Source organism: Anguilla anguilla, chromosome 9, assembly GCF_013347855.1.
Source record: "Anguilla anguilla isolate fAngAng1 chromosome 9, fAngAng1.pri, whole genome shotgun sequence".
In the NCBI taxonomy this organism is placed as follows: domain Eukaryota; kingdom Metazoa; phylum Chordata; class Actinopteri; order Anguilliformes; family Anguillidae; genus Anguilla; species Anguilla anguilla.
This window is the reverse complement of record NC_049209.1, coordinates 9,117,025-9,138,284: the sequence shown is the minus strand read 5'-3', so window position 1 is coordinate 9,138,284 and position 21,260 is coordinate 9,117,025. Positions and strand designations below refer to the sequence as shown.

Below are 21,260 nucleotides of genomic sequence, written 5' to 3'. Positions count from 1 at the left end.
TGATGGAAACGGTGCTTTATCTTCTCGTCTTTATTCACGTTTTCGACCTGCGCCTGTCGACATCCATTCATTCTGCATTGTCCTGTATCTCATGGTACGCTGGGACAAACTCATTCCACCGACTAGGCAGGCTACGTGGATCTGTAGCCTCATTTTACTAGCTATCTTCAGAAAGCTGTAAAGGGCAAATTATTTGAATTGGCGATGTTGAATCACATGTTATCGTACAGGCTCTGGGGGTCAGAAGTCCGCTCCGCCGGTCCAGGGTTGCCACAAAGGATAGTCATGAAAAATTAGTTTTTAAGATCCCCGTACCCCTTCACACCCCTCTATTTAGCCTACTCGATGTGAGGAACAAAGTCATTACGTTTGCATCTTTACACATTCATGCAGTGCACTGAATTTCAGTAATTGTACAAGGATCTAAAAGTTATTTTGTTGATGTGGCGTATGACAGACATATGGGATACCTTCAGGAGCCATTATGCCGTCTTACTGGGTGATTTAGGTCATTAGGCTTCCTTTGTTACCACACTCAGACACTGGCGGCGCGGACCCCATCCCCCAGCAGGTGTATGCCTTTTGGAGCGATTAATTTTTACTTCACTTCGATTTAAAATACGTCGACGTTAATATTAACTTGACCACAATTATGCCCAAAACCACATATGAAGAGGTTTGTAGCACATTAGAAGAGGTTTGTTTACGTGTGTCTCTGTGTGCGATATAAAGATGCATCTAACTATATATAGGTCTACTGTTTGTTTCATTTAAGCCCTTTTCTTTTACCCATTCGGTTGCCTGTGTTTTTAAAAGAAACTTCTTAAAGGCTGACCTATCAGTATAGAATATTTAGGATATTTTTTAAAGTACAAGAGTGTATTGAAAACATTAAATTAGGCCTTGAGAAAATGACTGAGAAGGGCAATTTCAGAAGTGTTGTGGAAAGGCGTGCATGTGGCTTTAGAGGACATAAACCAAAGCTGTAATTTTGGCAGGAAGTTTATAACACAGCTGGGGAGTTAGATGAAAGGCAGATTGAGATTTAGAAATAAATAAAGATAGAGATAGAGCAGACACATGCACTTTTACCATAGAATTGGAGATGCAGAAAGAAATTGGCATGTTAAAGGGGGCCAGATTGCTTTAAGGTCCAGAAATATGGAAATTCTTTGCTGGTGCATTGTTTTTATAGTTTTTTTGCATTCAAAAATGGCCCAGAAATACTTTAAAATGATTGAAAAAAAAAAAAAAAAAAAAAAAGATTGGCTTGTTTTCCACCTTGGATAAACAGCAGGGTTTTCAGTGGGCGGAGTTAAGTGGGTACAATGCACATCAATAGAACGCTAAGACCTGTGAAATCCTTTCCACTTGTAATATGTAAATGATGCTCTTGCCACTTTTGTGCAGGCTAGCTAAGTTGGAAATGCCTAAACATTGTGCCTTTTCTGGATGCAGAAACACCAATAAGCCTTTTTCTTCTCCAAAAAAAGAAATGGGTTTCATTTCTGTAGGCCTGTGGGCACTGCAATAACCACAACAGTTAATATTTGTAGTGTCCATTTTCACGAGAAAGACTTCACCAACTATTTACAAAATCACAGTGACTTTGCTTGAAAGCTTGCAGTGCTGCATGGTGCATGAAAAACTGAGTTTCTGGAAGATATCTGACCTGTTCCATTTCAGTGAGATTTGGGGTGTGTCAGTCATGAGCAGTAGTTTCCCCATGTCACCTTATATTTCCAGAAAGGTCTGCACACCTTTGGGCCAGAAGTTTCTGTGGCCGGCGATTTCTGGACAGGTCACAATAATTGTGTTTATTACAATTAAATGGTTATAATTAGGTTAACACCCTGAAAGAAATTTTAAGAAGACTATGAATTGTCACTTCTAGGGAATAATAACCACGGATTGAATCCAGTTTCCTGGACCATTAACACAACAGTAAGATTGATGGCTTTAAAGCAAATTCTGGCAATATCATAGCGAGGCAAAATAAGGAACTGAGCAATGGTGTATAATGAAAGAAGTGAAAAGTAACATTTGAAAGCAGAAACCATAAGGATGGAAAGTCAGCATTTAGAGAACTGAAGTATTTATGGGGCAAAGGGACCAAAGCTGGTACCAGGAGTTTTGCAGGGTATGCTGTTAGAGAGTGATTGAGTTCTTGACTGAAGTGATTGAATATCACAAACAAGTTGTCAGGACTGATGACAGGTTATTAATTCTTGTTCAAGGGGAGCAGAGAAGAGTCAGGGGTGACCCTTAGGTGTTTTGCAGAATGGAGCAGGGAGACGGGGATTATAAAGTTAAATTAAGAGGGTGCTCAAGCAGAAAGGAATAACCGGTCTGATTTTGGGGGGTGGGGGGGAGGGGGTCAATTTAAAATGGCGGAAGGAAGAATATCCAGTCTATGCATTACAGAAATTATCACTTAAAGTGAAGGTACCAGATCACTTATGCTCTAGAACCTCACGCAGGTTTGATAGTATTTCTGTATGCAACTGTTTAACTATCATGTCTGGAAATCATCATATTTTGTTAAAAGTAGGCTATATGTTGTTACTTGTGTTTATTGTGGTAATATATATAATATAATATACCAAATATAGACTGATACGTTTTCAGCTTTAGGCAACATATAAGGTTTTATAGTACCGTAGCACTAGGCATAACCAGTCTTCTGATTTGGCATTGTAATACAGTTCTCATCAAGCTCTTCTCCAGCATCCATAGACAGCATAATTCAAAAGTTTGCAAGGAGCTATGGGAGCTTAAGACAGGGAATACAGGGAAATGGCTTTGTACTCTCTCTTTCATCATAAAATTTGAACGATAGGAACATTTTATTGACATGTCAACATGGTTGATTGACATAATACAGGTGCGCACACATGCGTATGATTGATTTAGAAATCGCATGAAAATCGATGTGCAAGCATTTTTCCGTTCTTCCCGACTACCTCAGCAGGAATCATTTTTCCAGCTTTTAGCAGTGCTGCTATAGAAAGCAGGATGTTTCATTCGTTTCACTCTGAGTGCTGGTATTCGTCTGCAGATAGCGAAAACGCCATTTTTCAGTCGTCGGGTGAATTGTTCATTTAAAACCAGGCCTTCTGCTCAGGATATCGACCAGACTGTCATGACCTCTGCTTTCCTGCACGGCACACAGCTGTTGGCGGGTTTCTGTCTTCAGGAACTGCGCTAACTGGGACCCAGGTATTATGGCCATAAATTGAAACCTGAAGAAAGAGTGAAAGAGATACTGAGGAGTTCTGTGGCCTGAAGCTGAGAGGCACAGGGCAGAAGTGCTACGCTTGCGCGAGGCCGCTTTGGGCCATGGTGTTCTCTCGTGCATGAGAAAGGCTAGAAACCTCGCTTTTTGAGTCTGTTTCTTTTTAGGCTATCCATTCTTGGTCCATAGTGGTCTGAGAGCTCTTAAGTGTTGATTTCTTCTTGCTCGCTATCTGTGATTGCGAGTGTCATTTTAGCCACACAGAAACTGCGGCCATTTGACTGACCCGGATATGATGCAGCAGCAGGAACACAGCTTCACAAGCGAAATGTATGGTGAGCCTAAATTGGCCAAGTGGACCTACACGATATCAGAAAGTAGCGCTGGTGCAATTAAGCAATTAGCAGCGGCGAGACGAACGCTCCTGTCCCGTCTGGTTGGAATGTCAGAGGAGCAGCGGTTGAGTGATGGAAGCTGGGGAATGCAAACAGGGCCCCACGGAGTGCTGACGCTCCCAATCCCTTCCATACAAACTTGTTTCAACTCCTGTCACTCACGCAGATGCATTGTACTGTGCCGGACCGCGGCCGTGCAGCTATGCCGTGTCATCACTATAACCACCGGTGTTATTGTTCGTGTAGTGTGTGCAGTTATTGGAGCAGCATTCCCTGTTGTGTGTTTCAGCTTTTCGGTCCCTTCCAGATTTACATAAACTAGCGGCTTGCGTGTGTTGCTGCGTCGATTGAGTATCCTTCCTCTTTTCTAATAATGGATTCACAGATTCAGTTTGTAGCCTATATGTTATTGTATATGTTGCTGTGATTGTGAAACTGTTTCCTGTCATGCTGAAAGAAACCCATAGAATATTACATTCGGAATAAACACGTTAACCCGTCTTATGTCCCCATGACTCTAGCCAAACTACTGGCAACTTTAGCAGTGTTACTGCATTTATGAAACAGAAGACAGTCCCATGTAATTTACACATATTTAGTGTAACTAGTTTATCCTTTGACACTTCCTGGTTGATGTGCTGTAAATGCAAACTGCAGTATTGAATTCACCAGTGTGCACTGTAGTAGGCTCTGTAGTGAGAGCTGATATTTCGGTGACAATTCTGCTGAATAAAATTAAGTTTTCTGCTGGATTTTTTAAGCAGCTGTCATATTCCAAGCATTTCACACAGAAAACTACCTGACAAATGTGAAGACAGATTAGACAGTGTTGTGTCGAGTTTTTTTTTTTTCTTTTTAACATTTTTTACTTCATTCAGGTCTTATTAAAAAACAAATAGATATATTGGCTAACTTATAAATACTAAGATTCAGCTGTCCTGAAAAACCAACCATTGCAATTTTGGAGTTTTTTCCCCCTGGAGCTAAATCTCCTGGAAAGTAAATAAAGAAACTTGGAGATTTTTGACAATGATGTGTATGTTTTTTCCATAGCATTTTTCCGGTTTAATCTTTCACGAGATTTCATGTATTTGTCCCAAATGGTATTTAACCCCCAGATGGTATTTACAGTAACAAGGCATGTCCACATATTTAATCTGCATTTTGCCTCAAACTTATTAGTAATTAATTTAATGTGCTTTTAATTGTAATTTTCATGATCCCACAGTGTGTTTTGGGGTTCATAAACACATGGCTCTTCTTTACTCGCTCCATGGGTAGTGTATAGTCATCTTAGCCTATTGAGATATTTTTAGAAAGCTAGCCCAAATGTGACTTTCAAAATTTGGTTGACATACATAAAACGGCTGCCATGCGGTAGTTTCATATTTTTGGTTAAACCCTAAACAAGCAGCACTATCATGTTCAGACTGCATCCATACCCCCATTGCTGTTACCTATTTTCTTTGTTGTTCAGCTTTATAACCTCTTTTTCCATTGCTTAACTTTTGAAAACTTGCAGTTGGACGTTTCCTTGCAGTGTAAATTCTGGTTATCTTCAACTGCCAAAAATTACATAGCAACAAAGACGGCGCTCATCCACTTCCGACGAAACCAAGGTTTGTGTGCGAGTGAAAGAATGCACCTCTTTTTATGCTCATGTCATAACACAGAAGTTCAGATGTATACGCAGATGTAAAACAAAGAGTCAGTGTGTCCAAAAGAAATGTTCCATAGTCAAATTAGTGCGTGCCATCTGATACTGATGTCCCCACAGGTTCACAGCACTCAGTAACACACAGTGGAGTCCCATTCTTTTTGCTGGCCCCTGCCCTTCAGAGGTAGAGAACGCGGTTTCCAGGATGTGCTAGGGAACGCTCCTAGGGTGCAGCTCCAGAGTGAAGCTCCAGAGTGCAGCTCCAGAGTGCATCTGCAGAGTGAAGCTCCAGAGTGCATCACCAGAGTGCATCACCAGAGTGCATCTGCAGAGTGAAGCTCCAGGGTGCAGCTCCAGAGACCAGCTCCAGAGACCAGCTCCAGAGTGCTTGTTGGGCCGAGGCAGCCCGGCGCTTATCTGGGTTTTGGGAAAGGAGGCCAGAGCGCAGGAACGCCTCAGCCCAGGAGCTGTAACCCTGGGCTGGGTAAAGCAGCGGTAAAAGGGTCACGAGGGAGAACCATGTGGGCCGGGTTGCGTCGGCCAGCGTGTGCACCGTGGACCTGCGCATATCTGTGACGTGCTTGTGTGTAACGGCCATGCGCATGTTTCTGCGAATGTCTCTGGTTTCCCCTACTCTGCTGAGAAGCTAAAACAGGAGCAAGCCTCTCCTCTGCTGTAGCACGGTCTGGCTGCCTCTTTTGATACATATGAGTAAACAGCAGAACAGCTCTAATGAGTTATTTGCCTTCTTGCCTGTGCGGCGAATGACAGCCCACCCAGGCCACACACACTTAATTTGGCTTGTGCCTGAGAGGATATGATCACATCATAACTTCTGCATATCTCTTATTTTGCTTAATCATCGTTTTTTTTTTTTTTTCCCAGACACTGCAGTAGTCTGCTGATATCATTATGCATAAGCATTAATAATGGACCGACGGCTGAGACGTACTCTTTTACGTGATCCGAAATTGATTCTGGAGCCATATGTGACATCTGCGTCTCGACCAGGGCAGCCGAGTCGTTTCCCTGAGGCAGTGCAACTTCGGTTGGAGGAGTCTCCGGGTCGTTAAAACATTTCACGGTCACTCTTGATTGGGCTGGGGCTTTGTGTCCCGCTGACCTCATGAGCTGGGGCTTTGACCCACGGGTCACCCCAGGGGGACGGGGGGGATTTTGGAGGCATCGGCGCATCACGCCACACTCATGTCTTTATAGCGCTCCTCCTTGGCCTTGGGTCATTAGCATGTGCTAAATGTGCTGCCCATTATTGCAGCTGGAGTTCATACCCACCCCAGCCATGTCTGCCACATTTCTGATACGTGCCGTATCTATGCCACTGTTTGTATTTGAACCGTTCTCAGTTCTTTTAGTGACATGGTTTCAGGAAGTCAGAGGCGTTCTACTGTGTGTTGAGAAAATGGGGTTGTACTAACGGATTCATCGACTTTATTTCTGAGAACACAATGCCTTTAACTGGCATAAAAGCCGGAGATTTTATTACAGCCGTCTGGCCTAGGCACCCGGACTGAGTCTGGAGGGCAGAGTCGCTGATTGGCCGGCCGAGGTGAGGGTCGCGATCGGGGGGGCCCGGGGCCTGATTTAGGGGCGGAAGGCGGACGGGGGTGATGAAAGGCCCCGGCCACGCCCTGCGGCTCGGGTCACTGCGCTCTCTCCCCGACGGGGGAGGGGAGGCCGGAGAGGAGGCGGGGCCGGCGGCCGGCTTCAAACGGCCCTAATCTCCCGAATTAGGCCACGGGGAGAAGGAGAAGGAGAGAGGGAGGCAGGAGGAGGGAGGCGGGAACCAGGACAGAAGTAAACAAGATCAGATTAGCAGCGCCGCAAAGGAATCAAAGAGGTGTGTGGGGGACTGCACGGAGGAGTGGAACTTAAATCTGTGTGCAGGGGAAATGGTGTTTTTAGAGTTGGGGTGGAGGGGGGGCGGGGGGGGGGGGGGGTTTATTCTATTAATGGTGGCCTTGGGGAACTAAACTTATAAAAGGCAGTTGTGATTGCCCAAATGTAAAGTGGTTTGGGTTAATTTATAATTTCAGTCATTCCTCAATTAATCATAAAGCTATAGGCGCTATGCGGAGAAACCGATTGTTTGTAAGCAGCATTTTATATCACTGTTACAGTATGTGTCCATGATACATGCACCCAGTAGAAATGAAATGGTAATTTCCCCTAGAGAGTGAGTGTAGTGAGGTGCAACATGCTGCTTAGGCACACAAGGTGCACAATGCGTGCAGTATGTGGTGTTTTTTTTGTGTTGCTGTTGTGACTTGTAGTCAGATGGTTGTATCAGTCTCAACTGAACACCCAGGCAGGCGGTGGGTTGTTCCCTACGCGGTGCCTCAGTGAATTGCAGTTGACCTGCCACTGTACTGTAAGTGTAATCATTACAATTACCCGGTGAGAGGGAGATGTTGCCTTTGTGTACACAGAGGCACATTAGAGGCCTGGGTATGAATATGTAGTCTGTGTATGTGTATACACGAGCGTGTGTGTGTGTGTGTGTCTGTGTACACGAGTGTGTGTGTGTGTACATGTGCGAGTGTGTGTGTGTGTGTGTGTGTGTGTGTGTACGTGCGTGTATATGTGTGTGCGTGTGTGTATGTGCGTGTGCGTGCGTGCGTGTGTGTGTGTGTGTGCGTGCATGCGTGTGCGCGTGTGTGTATGTTTGTGTGTGTGTGTATGTGCGTGTGCATGGATGTGTGTGTGTGTGCATGCGTGTGTGTGTGCGCGCATGCGTGTGCGCGTGTGTGTATGTGTGTGTGTGTGTACATGTGCGAGTGTGTGTGTGTGTACGTGCGTGTATATGTGTGTGCGTGTGTGTATGTGCGTGTGCGTGGATGTGTGTGTGTGTGTGTGTGTGCGTGCGTGCGTGTGTGTGTGTGTGCATGCGTGTGTGTGTGTGTGTGTGTGTCCTCCCCTTTGTGCAGCTGGGTGGGCGCTGGAGTGTTTGATGAATGTGAAGCTACAGATGCACAATGGGAGGAGGCCGCCTCATTGAGCCATGCATTCAGCCCGCCCATCACGCCTGCCTCAGATGCGTTTGTGGTGCAGGCTTTTGCCCCCCGCTCCCCCCCTTTGCTGTCGGGGCAGGAAAGGCGTGAGCTCCCGGCTGGGCCCGGGGGGTGTGGGGCCACTGTGGCGGGATGTCCTTTGTGTGGAGCTTTGTGGGATTTCGCTGAGCTGCTCTTGACTGACAGGCTGGGACAGGGATGGGCCTGCTGGAGGCTGTTACCCTCTCCTTTCCTCTCCTCTCCTCTCCCCTCCTATCCTTTCCTCTTCTCTCCATTCCTCTCCTCTCCCCTCTTCCCCTCCCGTCCTCTCCTCTCCTGTCCTCTCCCCTCCTCCCCTCCTATCCTCTCCTCTGCTCTCCCCTCCTCTTCCCTCTTCTCCTCTCGTCTCCCCTCCTCTGCTCTCCCCTCCTCTTCCCTCTTCTCCTCTCCTGCCCTCACCAGAGAGCCCTGGCCCCTTTGAACATCTGCACAGTTTGGTGCAATGATTAGTATTTGTGATTATTAATATTCATTCTCGTATGAATACTTAAGCCCGATTCTTGAATTTTGGGCGAGGGCCATGACTGTGTATGTGAGTGTGATTAAGCATATTTCAAAGCTGGCAATTTGTGAAAACATGTTCAGGGAGCTGGTTAAATATCAATTATTTTAGAAGGTTTAGTGCGTAAGATAATGCTCGTGTTTATTTATCAACTCATAGATAACACCCTTTGGGAAGTTGCATTTTGCTTACTTTGCAGATTATAGCTTAATAATGGATAGTTTTTAATATTTCCTAGCCGTGCTGTGCTTAAATACAACCCTACAGTTGGGTGCCAGGTGTATTGTAGGACACTACAGTAGTGCATTTGGCGACGCAAGCTCTAAGCTCCATGCCCACGCATGTGTGCGTACAGCGCAGCTGTACTTCAGGTGGTGAGACAGGAGTGGGAGATACGGATGTCACCTAACGTGCCATGTCCCATCCTCCCAGTCATCACTCAGCAGTGCCTTTTGACAAGATAACAGGGAAGGAACAAAGATGTCATAAAAACAAATGAGGCAGCAGTATTTTATTGGTATAAGTAATAGTGTCTGTCAGAAGTGGATATCCCGTTGGACGCGCTCCTGGCCTCTTCCCGAAGGACCAGAAGAGCGTGCGCAGCATTTGGGACCCCCCCCCCCCTCCCCCCCGGTGGATTGGGGAGGGGCAGAGCCAGGGCGTGCAGACTGAGCGTGCTCCAGCAGTTCCCCTCTGGCCACGGCGCTGGGGTCTGTTTCTCTCCTCACTGATTAACTGGTGCAGTGAAAAACAGCTCAGGCAGCCAGACGGGAGGAAAGCAGGTCAGAGGCTGTGGAGGGAGGAGAGGGGTGGGGAGGCTGTCGGTCCTGGCCCTCGCCCTCACCCATCTCTCTCTCTCTTTCTCTTTCTTTCTCTCTGTCTCTCTCCCCCTTTCTCTCTCTGAGTCTCTTTCTGTGTCTCTCTCCCTCTGTATCTTTCTGTCTCTCTCTCTCTCTCACTCTCTCTTTCTCTCCCCTCTTGCTATCGGCAGCTCTATTCCACCTCATTTCACCCCTGAAAGTGATGCTGGTGTGTGTGCCTGTGTGCCTGTGTATCTGCGTGTGTGTGTGTCTGTGTGTGCCTATGTGTCTGTGTGTGCCTATGTGTGTGTGTGTGTGTGTGTGTGTGTGTCTGTGTGTGCCTATGTGTCTGTGTGTGTGTGTGTGTCTGTGTGTGTGTTTGCCTATGTGTCTGTGTGTGTGTGTGTCTGTGTCTGTGTCTGTGTGTATGTGTGTGTCTGTGTGTGTGTGTGTCTGTGTCTGTGTGTGCCTATGTGTCTGTGTGTGTGTGTGTGTGTGTGTGTGTGTGTGTGTGTGTCTGTGCCAAGCCGTGGACGCACGAGCGCGTGGACCTCGTTGTCATTCCTTTCGGCAGATCCTAGCTTCTTCACCCACGCACCAGTGGCTGATTACAGGCCACATGAACCAGTGGAGCTGACTTCAATTTCCTCTTCTGCTAATACCAGTTGAAAGTAAGCTTCCACCAATGAGCGTGCGGTTTTTAATTTGGGGATTAGTGTGTGGGTGGAAGTGTGGAGAGATGTGCCTTTAGATGAAGCCTCTCTCATTCAGAGGGCACGCGTTGGGTTGCCTTTGGCTTTGTTCCTGGTGAGATCACAGCAAACAGCACAGTGCTTTTCTGACCCAGTGCGTCGAATATAAATGTACGCAAGTGTGTTCATATTCAAACCTGTTGCATTTTTTTTCTTTTCCTGCTCCACAGGTTTACAGGCTTTTAAAAATGAGCCCATATGCACATTTTCCCCTCCTGCAACACTCTCTTTCATATCATTTTCCATTCAGAATTCCATAAATTAAATTCACAAATCTTATTTTCTGTTTTCCCATGCCTTTCTGGAGAAAATTCTTTTTCATTGATACTGCTTTAAATACCAGTATCTTTTGTGGGAAAACGCTTCGGTGTAAGCAAATCCATTTTCCTGTCGGCTGCTTTTCTCCATCATGAAAAAAACTCCCAGATATGAAAATGTAACGAAACGCCAGACTGTTCCTGACCGTTCGCGGGGCCTTTCGGCTCCACTCTCGCTCTTAGAGTAGAGTTATGAGTCAGAGGAAGGTCATTTTGGTGAAGGTGCCCTGCTGAGGGGGTAGCCCAACTTAGCGCCCAACTGATCCGCTGTATGCTGTTTCTCTGTCATAGGTCATTTGCTGGGGGATACAGCACATGTGCTGTACCTTTTCTCGCTGACTAGATTCAGCTGTGTAGCTCTGCATTGTAATATGATTGATTATTTCATAAGAATTGGGACTGAAGTGTTGCATTATGGGTAGGGAACTGGACTTGTAACTGCGATTTCTAGGTTCACCACAGTTCAGGCAACCATCAGCGCAACTTTCAGACCATTTTCTATGATCCCTACTGAATTCATCAGTGGTGAAGAAATAAAGGCAAGGCTTTGAGTATTGGTGCGATATTTGACAGACTGTGACGCGGGTGTTCTTTCTGATTCGGTAGTCCTGGATTAAACCTTCAGACTTCAGGTTCTGATGTCTCCTTCATCCTCCCTTCTTTCAACCAGCAGTGAGAGGAATATTTGAAAAGACTTTTTAAAAAAAATATATATATATTTAATGCGCTATGAAGTCACATTGGTGTTTTGATCTTTTATCCAGCATTGCAATTAAAGTAAAACATGCAAACTTCTCAGTTTATTAAAACAAAAAGGCTTGGGATTATTCTTCATCCAAATGTTCAGCGTTTTTTATTGAGTTATCATGGTTTTTCCTTTTTATGTTGTGTTATGTTTTTTCACTTGTATAGGCCTTTGTATTATATTTGTATTATTATATTTTTGTATTTTGTATTTGTTTTATAATCTTGTGTTATTAGTAGTAGCTTTTCTTGAAGCTTTAATGTTTTCTTCTGGAAAATTAGCTTTTCTTTTATAGCTTTTATAGCTAATTTTATAAGGGTGGCAGTGCACTGTAATGGTTAGGAAACTCAACTTGTAGCTGAAAAGTTGTAGGTTTTATTTCCTGCTATGGCCCTGCTGCCTTTTAGCAAGGTCAGTAAAATATCCAGCTGTAAAAAGTTTGTCTGTGTAAGTTGCTCTGGATAGGAGCATCTGCTAAATTGCCAAAATTTAGCTACAGTTCAGGAGTTGTGCATGGTCCCTGCTAAATGAACAAACTATGTTAGCTATTGTAACAAAACTGTAAATATTCTGTGCAGTCTTTGATCCCTTCATTCTATAAGATATTTTTTAAGGTATATGAAATGACAGGTTCTTACACAGTAATTTTATGTGATGCCATTACTATTTTAATTTTAATATGAGTGGAATGCGGAGGAGGAGAAAGCCTTTTCGGGTGTCATTCCTTGTAAAGTCTGGCTTGGTTGACACGCACAAGACAATGAATTTAGTCAATTTTGATCATTCACTCCCTCTGTAAGGAGTCTTGTTGGGCCTGTTGCATGGTTCAGCAGTACAGTCTGTTTCAGGGTTTGATCTACTGCTCGGGGGTCAAATTTTAGTCAACATAAATAACGAGATTTGGTCCCTCATACCTCTCATGACATCCATGACAAATGCCCACCGTGACCGTTCTCTGGCAGTGAGGTTTGAGGTCAGCGCTGCTGCCCGTAAGTCCATTCCACCATGTCAGACGCCCATAGGCTGTGGCAAATTAACAGCCTCCTATTGGCCGTGTGCAGCGAGCGGTCCACTTTCACGTCTGAGCCACGCTGGCTGTACCGCGGGGGTTGAAAGATCGCCTAAATCCTGGCGTGAGTGGACTTAACCAGGGGTGAGGGCGCGGCTGCCGAACGCCCCTCTGGCTGAGTGGAGGTCTTGTGTGGCAGAGAGAGCCCATAAAAGCCCCTGTCTGGGTCAGACCTGCCCCTACAGGCACTCACTGCCCAGTCCTCTGGTCCCTCTGTGACTTATTGACTGATTTCTTCCCTCAGGAGTATTCATCTTATCAGATGGTGTGTGGGGGGAGATTATTCTTTTAAACAATGTAAATTTTCTGAGAGGTGACAAAGGAAGCCATTGTGTGCACGTGTTTAGTAACATGGAGCTGAACTACGCAGCTAACTGCATTGCTAACATTTTGCCTCGTGAACCTTTCATCGTGTGATGTTTGCTTAGTGATTTAGTTGATTTTTGTTCATTGTTTGCAATATTTATACAAAACTTGTAGGAGTCCCACAGATTATATAAGTTAATGTAATGGGAAAAAGTTACTTACTATGCCTGTACCTTGTTAAAATGAATTTAGCCATTTCCTCATTTCTAGCCCTTTGCATGTTAATGCTTAACTGTACTTAGTAACAGAGGACAAAGATGTAAAGGTGCACTGCAGTACTGACATTTTCCATGAGGACATTTTCCATAAGGGTGCATGTGTTGCAGCAGGCGTATGTTTTCCACACAAGTTAATATCCCCTTCATCATTGTTCTCATATGGGGGGGGGGGGGGGGGGGCTGCACGGGGTAGCTGGAGCTACGGTGTGGGGGAGTTTATTGTATTTGTGGCAGACATTGGGGAGATGTCTGGCCCTCCCCCTGTTTCCCTCTGTCCCTCACCCCCGTCGTGTCCGCTGTCTCAGGTCAAATCGTCAGAGGACTCTCCATTGGCTGTCAGCAGCCGTCGTCCCCGCCCCCGTCAGCAACTGGACAGCGGTGGGGGAGAAGCTTTGATTAGTCTTGATACTAAGCCCAGCCCCCAACAGGCAAAACATGGGACTGTGCAACTACTGCAGCATCCTGGGACGGGAAGCTGCTGTCGCCATGGTGACCCCTGTCAGAGTCTGTTAAGTGGGTTAGCTTTGGGGCTGGCCTGGTCTGGGGAAAGGCCCAGGACAAAAATCACGTTCTCTTCATAGTGTTTGTTGTTTTTTTTCACCTCTTAGGCATTAAAAGCCTCTTCATTGTCACAAATAGTCAGCTTGCTAGTTCATGCAGCTCTAGATTTAAAAACTGCTACTGTGTGGTCTCACATTTACATTACTACATGACTACATAACAGACTTACTTTATGTATCCCAATCTCCTGGTTTAGTATGTAAAATTTTCCATTGCCACTATTCCTGATTTTTTTGGCAAAATATGGTGATATACTGTTTAGCACCTGCAGTCAGCATTGATAACAACTTACAGCTTATAGCATTAGCCATTAGCCTTTTATGAGTTTTTATAGCTTGCTCATGATGAAGAGTACAGCTTGTGGAAAAAAGTGCTGTATTGAAGTAGCCGTTGGATTGTGTGTGTGTGTCTGTGCGTGCGTGTCTGAGAGATTAAATGTATCGGTATTTTTTATGAAAGGGAATCACAAAAGGATTACTTTTTTTGCTTCGTGTCAGTGTTTTGGCCACGGGGTGAACCTGGCGTCATGTGAATCACATGGCAGACATGTGAAAACTCCCAACAGGGAAAGCATTAACAAGCCGCCTATTCCAGAAAAACACCTCGGCGTGACCTACGGTGTCAGCTGCAGGGAAAACCGCGGACAAACGCATTGGAAGCATTGGCATTGGACTGCGTGGCACAGCCCTGTGGGAACACACAGTGAAGGGGTTTACGATGCTTCTGACATGGTTTCTGTGCATGCAGCGTTTGATATGTCAACTCTCAGAGCTTTAATAGGCAGTTCATGCTGAAGATCTTTTGGGTTTTTAACTTTTTTTTTCAGCCTGTGAATGGGTCAGTGGGTCTGCAGAAGTACAGTGAAATAATAAATGCTTTGGTTGGAATAATGGCCCACATACAAGGGGTAAGAGCCCTGACCTGCTTCCCCACTGGCTTTTTCTCTGCTCATAAAGCACACGCTATTGGTACCATGTAAGCCCCCTGCTTTACACTAGGGGTGGGGATTTTCAATTATTTCACAGGCTGAGCGATCACAATGTGATCGATTCCGAATCGACTGCTAGCGTGGGGAAGAATTATTTTTAGAATGGATCTTGGCTGGGTGGTGCCAGACATACTGAAAATGTGTGCACGCACAACAGCGCACGTCTGTGCCCGGGTTTTTCTGCCATAACAAAGTCTTAATGCTTAGCTTAGTGTCAATAAACACAGTGTGAGATATGAGACTGACAATTTTATTCTCAGCTCACTAATGTTGCACGCCCACAAAACCAATTTACAACGTCGTGGCTGAATACTCAATTCTGATTGGCTGGGACAGATGCATTATTTTTACATATATTCCCGGCAGTATAGAAGCAGTGCCTGGAAAGTTCAATCTCCGTTCTAAATTAGTCGATAAATAAAGTCTAAATTTGTAAGAGCAAACAAGCCGACAGTTATACTTGCAAGTGTCAGCTTGATGCCCATGCCTGACTGTATAGAGGACAATGGCTGATCTAGTTATAGCTTGACTACGTTTGTAGTTTGGCCTCTGTTATGAATATAATTCACTAGATGTCTCACAAGCTATCCGTGATAAGAAACATGCTGTGAGACTATACTGACTGAAAACCAAACATAATTTTAATGTTAGATAAACCGGTTGAGGTACTAGAGAGATGTGTTTGTTGCTGAGTGGTATAGGGTATGGGCTATTTTCTGGAATAGCCTAACGTTTCCATTACAATGGAATCTCATGTTTTGAAATGCATGTTTTCGTTACAACTGACAGAGATATTTCTTCAGACAATTTCCCTCAGTGCTGGGCATTTAAAATTTATTGTCCAGCTTATACAACAGCTTTCCAACAAAACACGTAATTGCAATCATAACAATCATTTCAAAATATATATTTGCTTTATTCTGTTCGTATGAGATATCCTCAATTTTAATGCGCTTTCTTTCTTTACATACTTTATGATAAATGAATAAATGGAGCCAAGTTCCAACACAGGCCTAGTTGTACATGCACAGCCTTTATGAGAAAATGAAAAGGATCGAGTAGGCACGTATCCGACGAGTAATCAATCACTCCGTCACAATCCATCCTTATTTTGCACTTGCTGCAAAACAGCTCTTCGGGTGCAACAGCTCTGCCATGCTGAAAGGGGAGGTTCGCTTTGTGTGTGCTGAGGTGTCTGTGCTCGTAGCCCCTCCCCCCTCTCCTGCCTGTGGGGATGATGTCACGTGCTGAGGAGAGGATGATTGGTGGGGTGGCTGTGCCTCACCTGTACTGGTGTTAAGCTTCTGTGGGAAGTGTGGGGGGGGGGGCTGGGCGGCCATGCTTCCTGTCCTAATCCCGGGATAATTACAGTGCAGTGCCTTTCTATTCCCAGCCCTTTCCCAATCCGCCCCTAATGGGATTTGACGTGCTGCTTGTTTTGTTTGGATACCGGCCTGCACACTTGATGTGGGACAGATGACTCGGGTTAATCCTCCCTCTTTTCCCTTTTCGGTGCTTTTGCTGTTCCAGACATTTCAGTCTCAATGGCGCACCTTTCTGCCTCATCTAGACTGTCTGCACTTACCTGCTCTGCCCTGGAGACTCCTCCTGCTCCTCCTCAGGCAGCCAGGGGAGAGGGAGGGGTGGGGGGGTGGGGTGGGGTGGGGTGGGGGCGCTTCCAGGGGAGAGGGAGAGGTGGGGTGGGGTGGGGGCGCAGCCAGGGGAGAGGGAGAGGCTCCCAGCAGAGCACTGGGCAGGAGATAGGTAGTGGTAGGAGGTTCTGCAGAAGCCCCTCCCTCTCCACTGGCTGACTATCCCCCCCCCCGCAGCCCTCCAGGAGCGGGCTGCTGCGTGTCACCTTCCAGCCGTCCCGCAGGCTGTGTCCCTGTGTCAGCAGCAGAGCCGCGTCCCCTGGGCGTGCGTCCGGGTTCGGCCTCCCTCTCCAGTCAGAGCTGGGACGGCGCTGATTCTGACAGCCCCCTTCCCCTGCAGCTGCGTTTCCATTGGCTTCCCCTGTCCCGAGACCCACGGAGCCCCTCCCTTCACCACCCGACACTCGTTTCCATTCGTCCTCTCTGCTGTTTGACCTGCGGTCTCTTCCGCTACAGTTCGTTTAGCCTGCATTCCCTCTCCCCGCTCGCCGTCCCGCAGTCCAGCTATCCTTCATTTGCATTTTCTCTCCTCTCTCCGTCTATCGGTCATTTACATTCGCTCTGCAGCCTGTGTAGCACAAGCCTCCTCTCTCTGTACCATCTGTCCCGCTCTCTCGGAGAGGAAACCTACACAGAAACAGGTGACGCACTGTGACAGGATGCTGAGTGGAGATTAAGGACAAAGTGCAGTGGGGGAGTTAGTCTGAATTAGTGTATGACATGTATGTGTGTGTGTGTGTGTATGCATGCGTGTGCGCGTTTGTGTGTGCAAGCGTGTATGTGTGTGTACGTGCATGTGTGTGTGTGCGTGCATGCATGTGTGTGTGTGTGTGTGTGTGCGTGCGCGTGTGTGCGTGTGTGCAAGCGTGTATGTGTGCATACGTGCATGTGTGTGTGTGCGTGCGCGTGAAGGGAAACCCAGCTACTGTAATGTTATAAAAAGGGCGGGAGATTGTCGCCTGTTTGCTGAGGAGACCTTGAGTGTCCTGAAGGCCTGGGGAGTGAGTGATGGAGCTGCGGTCTCAGGCTCAGGGGCTGGCTGCTGGGTTAGGCGGCTGGATTACCCAGCATCCCTCCGGGAGGTCTGGAGGAACGCCGCTGTCAGCATGATTGAGGGCAAGGCTACAACCTGGGAGGGGCTCCATATAATTTAACCCGCCCTCCCCACTCCCCTTTTCTGAGTGACTAGAGCGCAGACAAAGCCACCAGACAAAGAGACGTGCAGAGCAGACGCTGAATGGAGGCTTTACTTTTTATATAATAAAAAGGGGATGTTTAAGCGGAAGGTAAACTCCTGCAGGATTTCCTGTACCTGACTTTTCCATCTTCGCTCCTGCCCCCCCCCCCCCCCTTGATTTAAGGACGTGCGTTCTGAAATATTACTCAAGTCTGTCTTCGAAAGGGAGTGTGTGCGGACGTGCGTGAAGAGGAGCTGTCATTCGGTACTCCGACTCTGTCGCACACGTGTCTTCTGCCCAGCCAGCCTGCTGCTGTATCTGACAGTCGCCCGCTATTCAAATAGTGAGGGAACCGCGACTCACGCCACTGCAGTTAAACAGTGAAGCCGGTCACTGTGCGTTTATCACAACCGTACTGGATAGCAGATACGGGCCAAAATTTGCATGGCTTTTGCTTCGTAGTGGCCATTGACACGCGGCCACGGTGGGAGGAGGGCCAGAAGGGCTCGGCGCACTGCTGAAGCTGACGCTCCCGCTTCAGCTCAGCTTCAGCGGTTCAGTTCGCCGTGAGAATTCCCTCTTTTCCACGACCAGCCTTGCACACGTGTGCATGCACACACACGCAGACGCACACACGCATGTGCACAATACAGACTGTTCCGCACTGCACTCAGTGAACGCTCGCAGGTGGCTCAGGCTGTGGGGAGACTGAGGGGGCGGGGCCTCTTTAGCCAGGGGGAGGAGACTAGTGTCGCTCTTAGCCCTTCCTGGTTTTTTTTGGAAAAGCTGTTGCATTGGCCGAAGCCTGAGTGTGGGTGGCGGAGGTGCGGAGGTGCGGGGGTGCGGGGGTGGGCGCTACGGGCTGCCAGCTCGCTCGAATCGATACTTCTCCTGATTAACCGAAGGAGGAAGGGACTCGGTGGCCTTGTGGGGGTGATTGAGGGTTCCCGCCCAGCTCTCTGCTGCAGGGCTCTGGCCTGGACCCGACCTCCTCTCTCCCCGTGACTCCATCCTCTTCCTCCCTGCTGTTGAGAGGGAGCTGCCTCCAATGTCTGTAATCCAGGGGCGGACCAGGGAAGCTGCCTGAGCATGAGACTCACTGCTGCCTGTGTCTCTTCACCCATCGTACATGGGACCCATATATGCAGCCCATGTTATCCCTCTGGTGCTGGTTTTAGCTTTGCTTAGCTGTCTGCTTCATGGTGAAGCTTTGCTGCCGTGGGACAGTGCACAGCGCTTTCAGACTGTACCATTGCTGTGGTTTGGGTTCTGGAACATGGTGCATGTGGGCTCACTCTCTCTCCGCTTTCTCCCCCCCTCCCCCAGGTTTGGATGGTTGGCCCCCTGCCCCGGTCACCATGAGCACCATCTCCCCCACCGACTTCGACAGCCTGGAGATCCAGCAGCAGTACAACGACATCAACAACCGCTGGGACCTGGCCGCGGAGTCCGACTGGGACAATGAGAACAGTTCCGCCCGCCTCTTCGAGCGCTCCCGCATCAAGGCCCTGGCCGGTAGGACACGCCCCCTGTCTGCTCAGCCCCGCCCACACCCACGCCCTCCCCGCCACAGCACTCTTACATCTCCCCCCCATTATCCAGGTCTACCTTACAATTTAACATGGAACCATTCTACTGACCATTAGAGTGTGACGTGGGTTGGTGTTGGGGTCAGGGGCTGTAGTTACTATAATGCTCCACCAGAGGGAAGCAGCCTCTGCCTTCTTTGGCATTTTCATAAAACCGGCTAATTGGGGTCATAAAAAGGTTGAGCCATATTTCAGCCTGTTATCGGACAAAATTATCTTCTGCGCGTGGTATCTTTCTTAGCTTTCATATTCCCTTAATTTATGGCTTAATTGTTTGAGCACAGCTGATAAAGAACTGGATTGGGTGTGCTTCAGGGGTTAGGAAACTGTTGGAAATGAGCAGTTTTAAATATAACGGAACAAACACGTTGTTGATGGCTTTGCCCATAGGATCTTCTGCGCTCTGGCTGAATTTAAATTGTCCTTATCGTCTGATGCCGCTGGCGTGGGTTTATTGTGCTGTGTAACGGCTGATTAAATGACTGTCGACTGCAGCTGGAGAGACAGCTTCCAGATCGCTAGCATTTTTAAAACGGTTGTTTGCCGTTCACATCAGCGGTGCGTACTGGTGCTGAATAGCAGCCGCTGAATGCGCGTATATTAGCATGGGGACTGTGAGCGTCGCCAGTGGCTCTTACATCAGGCCTGTAGGTGTCTGTGGGCCTTTGAAACGCAGCTGAGCAAGATGTGTGTTATTCCTGTCGCTATCAGGGAAGGCTACAGATAGCATCTGTTGTAGACAAGCAGGGAATTGATGTGTGCATTCTTCTACTTCCCGAAGCAGCAGGGAATTGTGGGCCATAGGCCGACTGAAAGGCTCTCTCCCCCAGTGTTACCCCCCCCCCCTTCTTGTGATCATTCCTCTAGATCCCCCTTTCTTTTCAGGTCTTTACATATTTCCCCTCCTCCTGTGTGTCTGTGACTCCTCCAGTGTCTTCCCCTGTGCTTGCACCTCCTCCAGTGTCTTCCCCTGTGCTTGCACCTCCTCCAGTGTCTTCCCCTGTGCTTGCACCTCCTCTAGTGTCTCTCTCTGTGCTTGCACCTCCTCCAGTGTTTCTCCCTGTGCTTGCACCTCCTCTAGTGTCTCTCTCTGTGCTTGCACCTCCTTCAGTGACCCCTTGTGTTTGCACCTCCTCCAGTGTTTCTCCCTGTACTTGCACCTCCTCCAGTGTCTCTCTCTGTGCTTGCACCTCCTCTAGTGTCTCTCTCTGTGCTTGCGCCTCCTCTAGTGTCTCTCTCTGTGCTTGCACCTCCTCCAGTGTCTTCCCCTGAGCTTGCACCTCCTCTAGTGTCTCTCTCTGTGTTTGCACCTCCTCCAGTGTTTCTCCCTGTACTTGCACCTCCTCCAGTGTCTCTCTCTGTGCTCGCACCTCTTCCAGGGCTTTGTGTGAGTGTGTGTGTGTGTGTGTGTGTGTGCGTGCGCGCGCATGTATGTTTGTGTGTGCATGCGTATGTGTGTGTGTGTGTAGGTACTTCAGCCCGGGTGGAAAAAGATTGTGATAGGACCGTAAAGGTGGTTATTGTGAGCCTTCTTCGTTTTCATATAAAGTCAGGATTGTTACATTCACACTTCTGTGAATAAGCTGTGAATTTGCCTTTTCTACTCTGAAAGAAACCTTGCAGATTTGCCTGTTTTCCTTCGCGGAAAGATGAGGTTGCTGCCCTTCTACGAGCAACAGCACAATCTGTTTTCCCCTCGACCTCTCAAGGTTTTGTTTAGTCTCTTAGCGAACTGCCACGCAGACAGCTAAATGGCGTGCGCTCACAGCCCGGGGTGTTAAGAGCTGAGATTCACGGTCAGAGAAGGGGGACCTTTGACCTCCGGCATTATGACACTTCACCAGACTCAGGAAGTCGTCGCATTCCTGCCAAATCGCTACAAGCTGTGCGGCCGTCCCGCGGCGTCGGGCGGTGGTGACAGGAGCGCGCGGAGCGTCCCGGCGTTCCGCGCGTCGCCGTACCTGTGACGGTAATTACAGACCGCTGACGGTGTCTGGTTCCCCCCCCCCCCCCCGGCAGGCTGCCGCTGCCTCTTTGTGCGGGCGACTCATCGGGCCCCGCCCACGGTCTGGCGAGAGCAGCGTTGGGCGCACTGGGCCGCGGGGTCGGCCGGCCGGCCGGCGGGTGAGAGCGGGCACCGCGGGCGCTGGTCGGGCTCCTCCGTGGAG

At 47.8% G+C, this 21,260-nt stretch overlaps 1 protein-coding gene across 4 annotated transcripts in view; it reads left to right on the top strand.

Annotated features, from left to right (window-relative positions):
• LOC118235809 (spectrin beta chain, non-erythrocytic 1-like) overlaps positions 1-21,260 on the top strand; it is a 68,790-nt gene that overhangs the window by 1,356 nt on the left and 46,174 nt on the right. For 2 of the 4 annotated variants that reach the window (XM_035433643.1, XM_035433638.1), the window contains exon 2: positions 18,830-19,018. In XM_035433643.1, coding sequence (XP_035289534.1) covers positions 18,862-19,018 — 157 coding nt within the window. In that variant the 5' untranslated portion in view covers positions 18,830-18,861. Of the gene's footprint in view, positions 1-18,829; positions 19,019-21,260 lie in introns of those variants that run through there. The other 2 variants (XM_035433641.1, XM_035433639.1) reach the window with 1 other exon arrangement.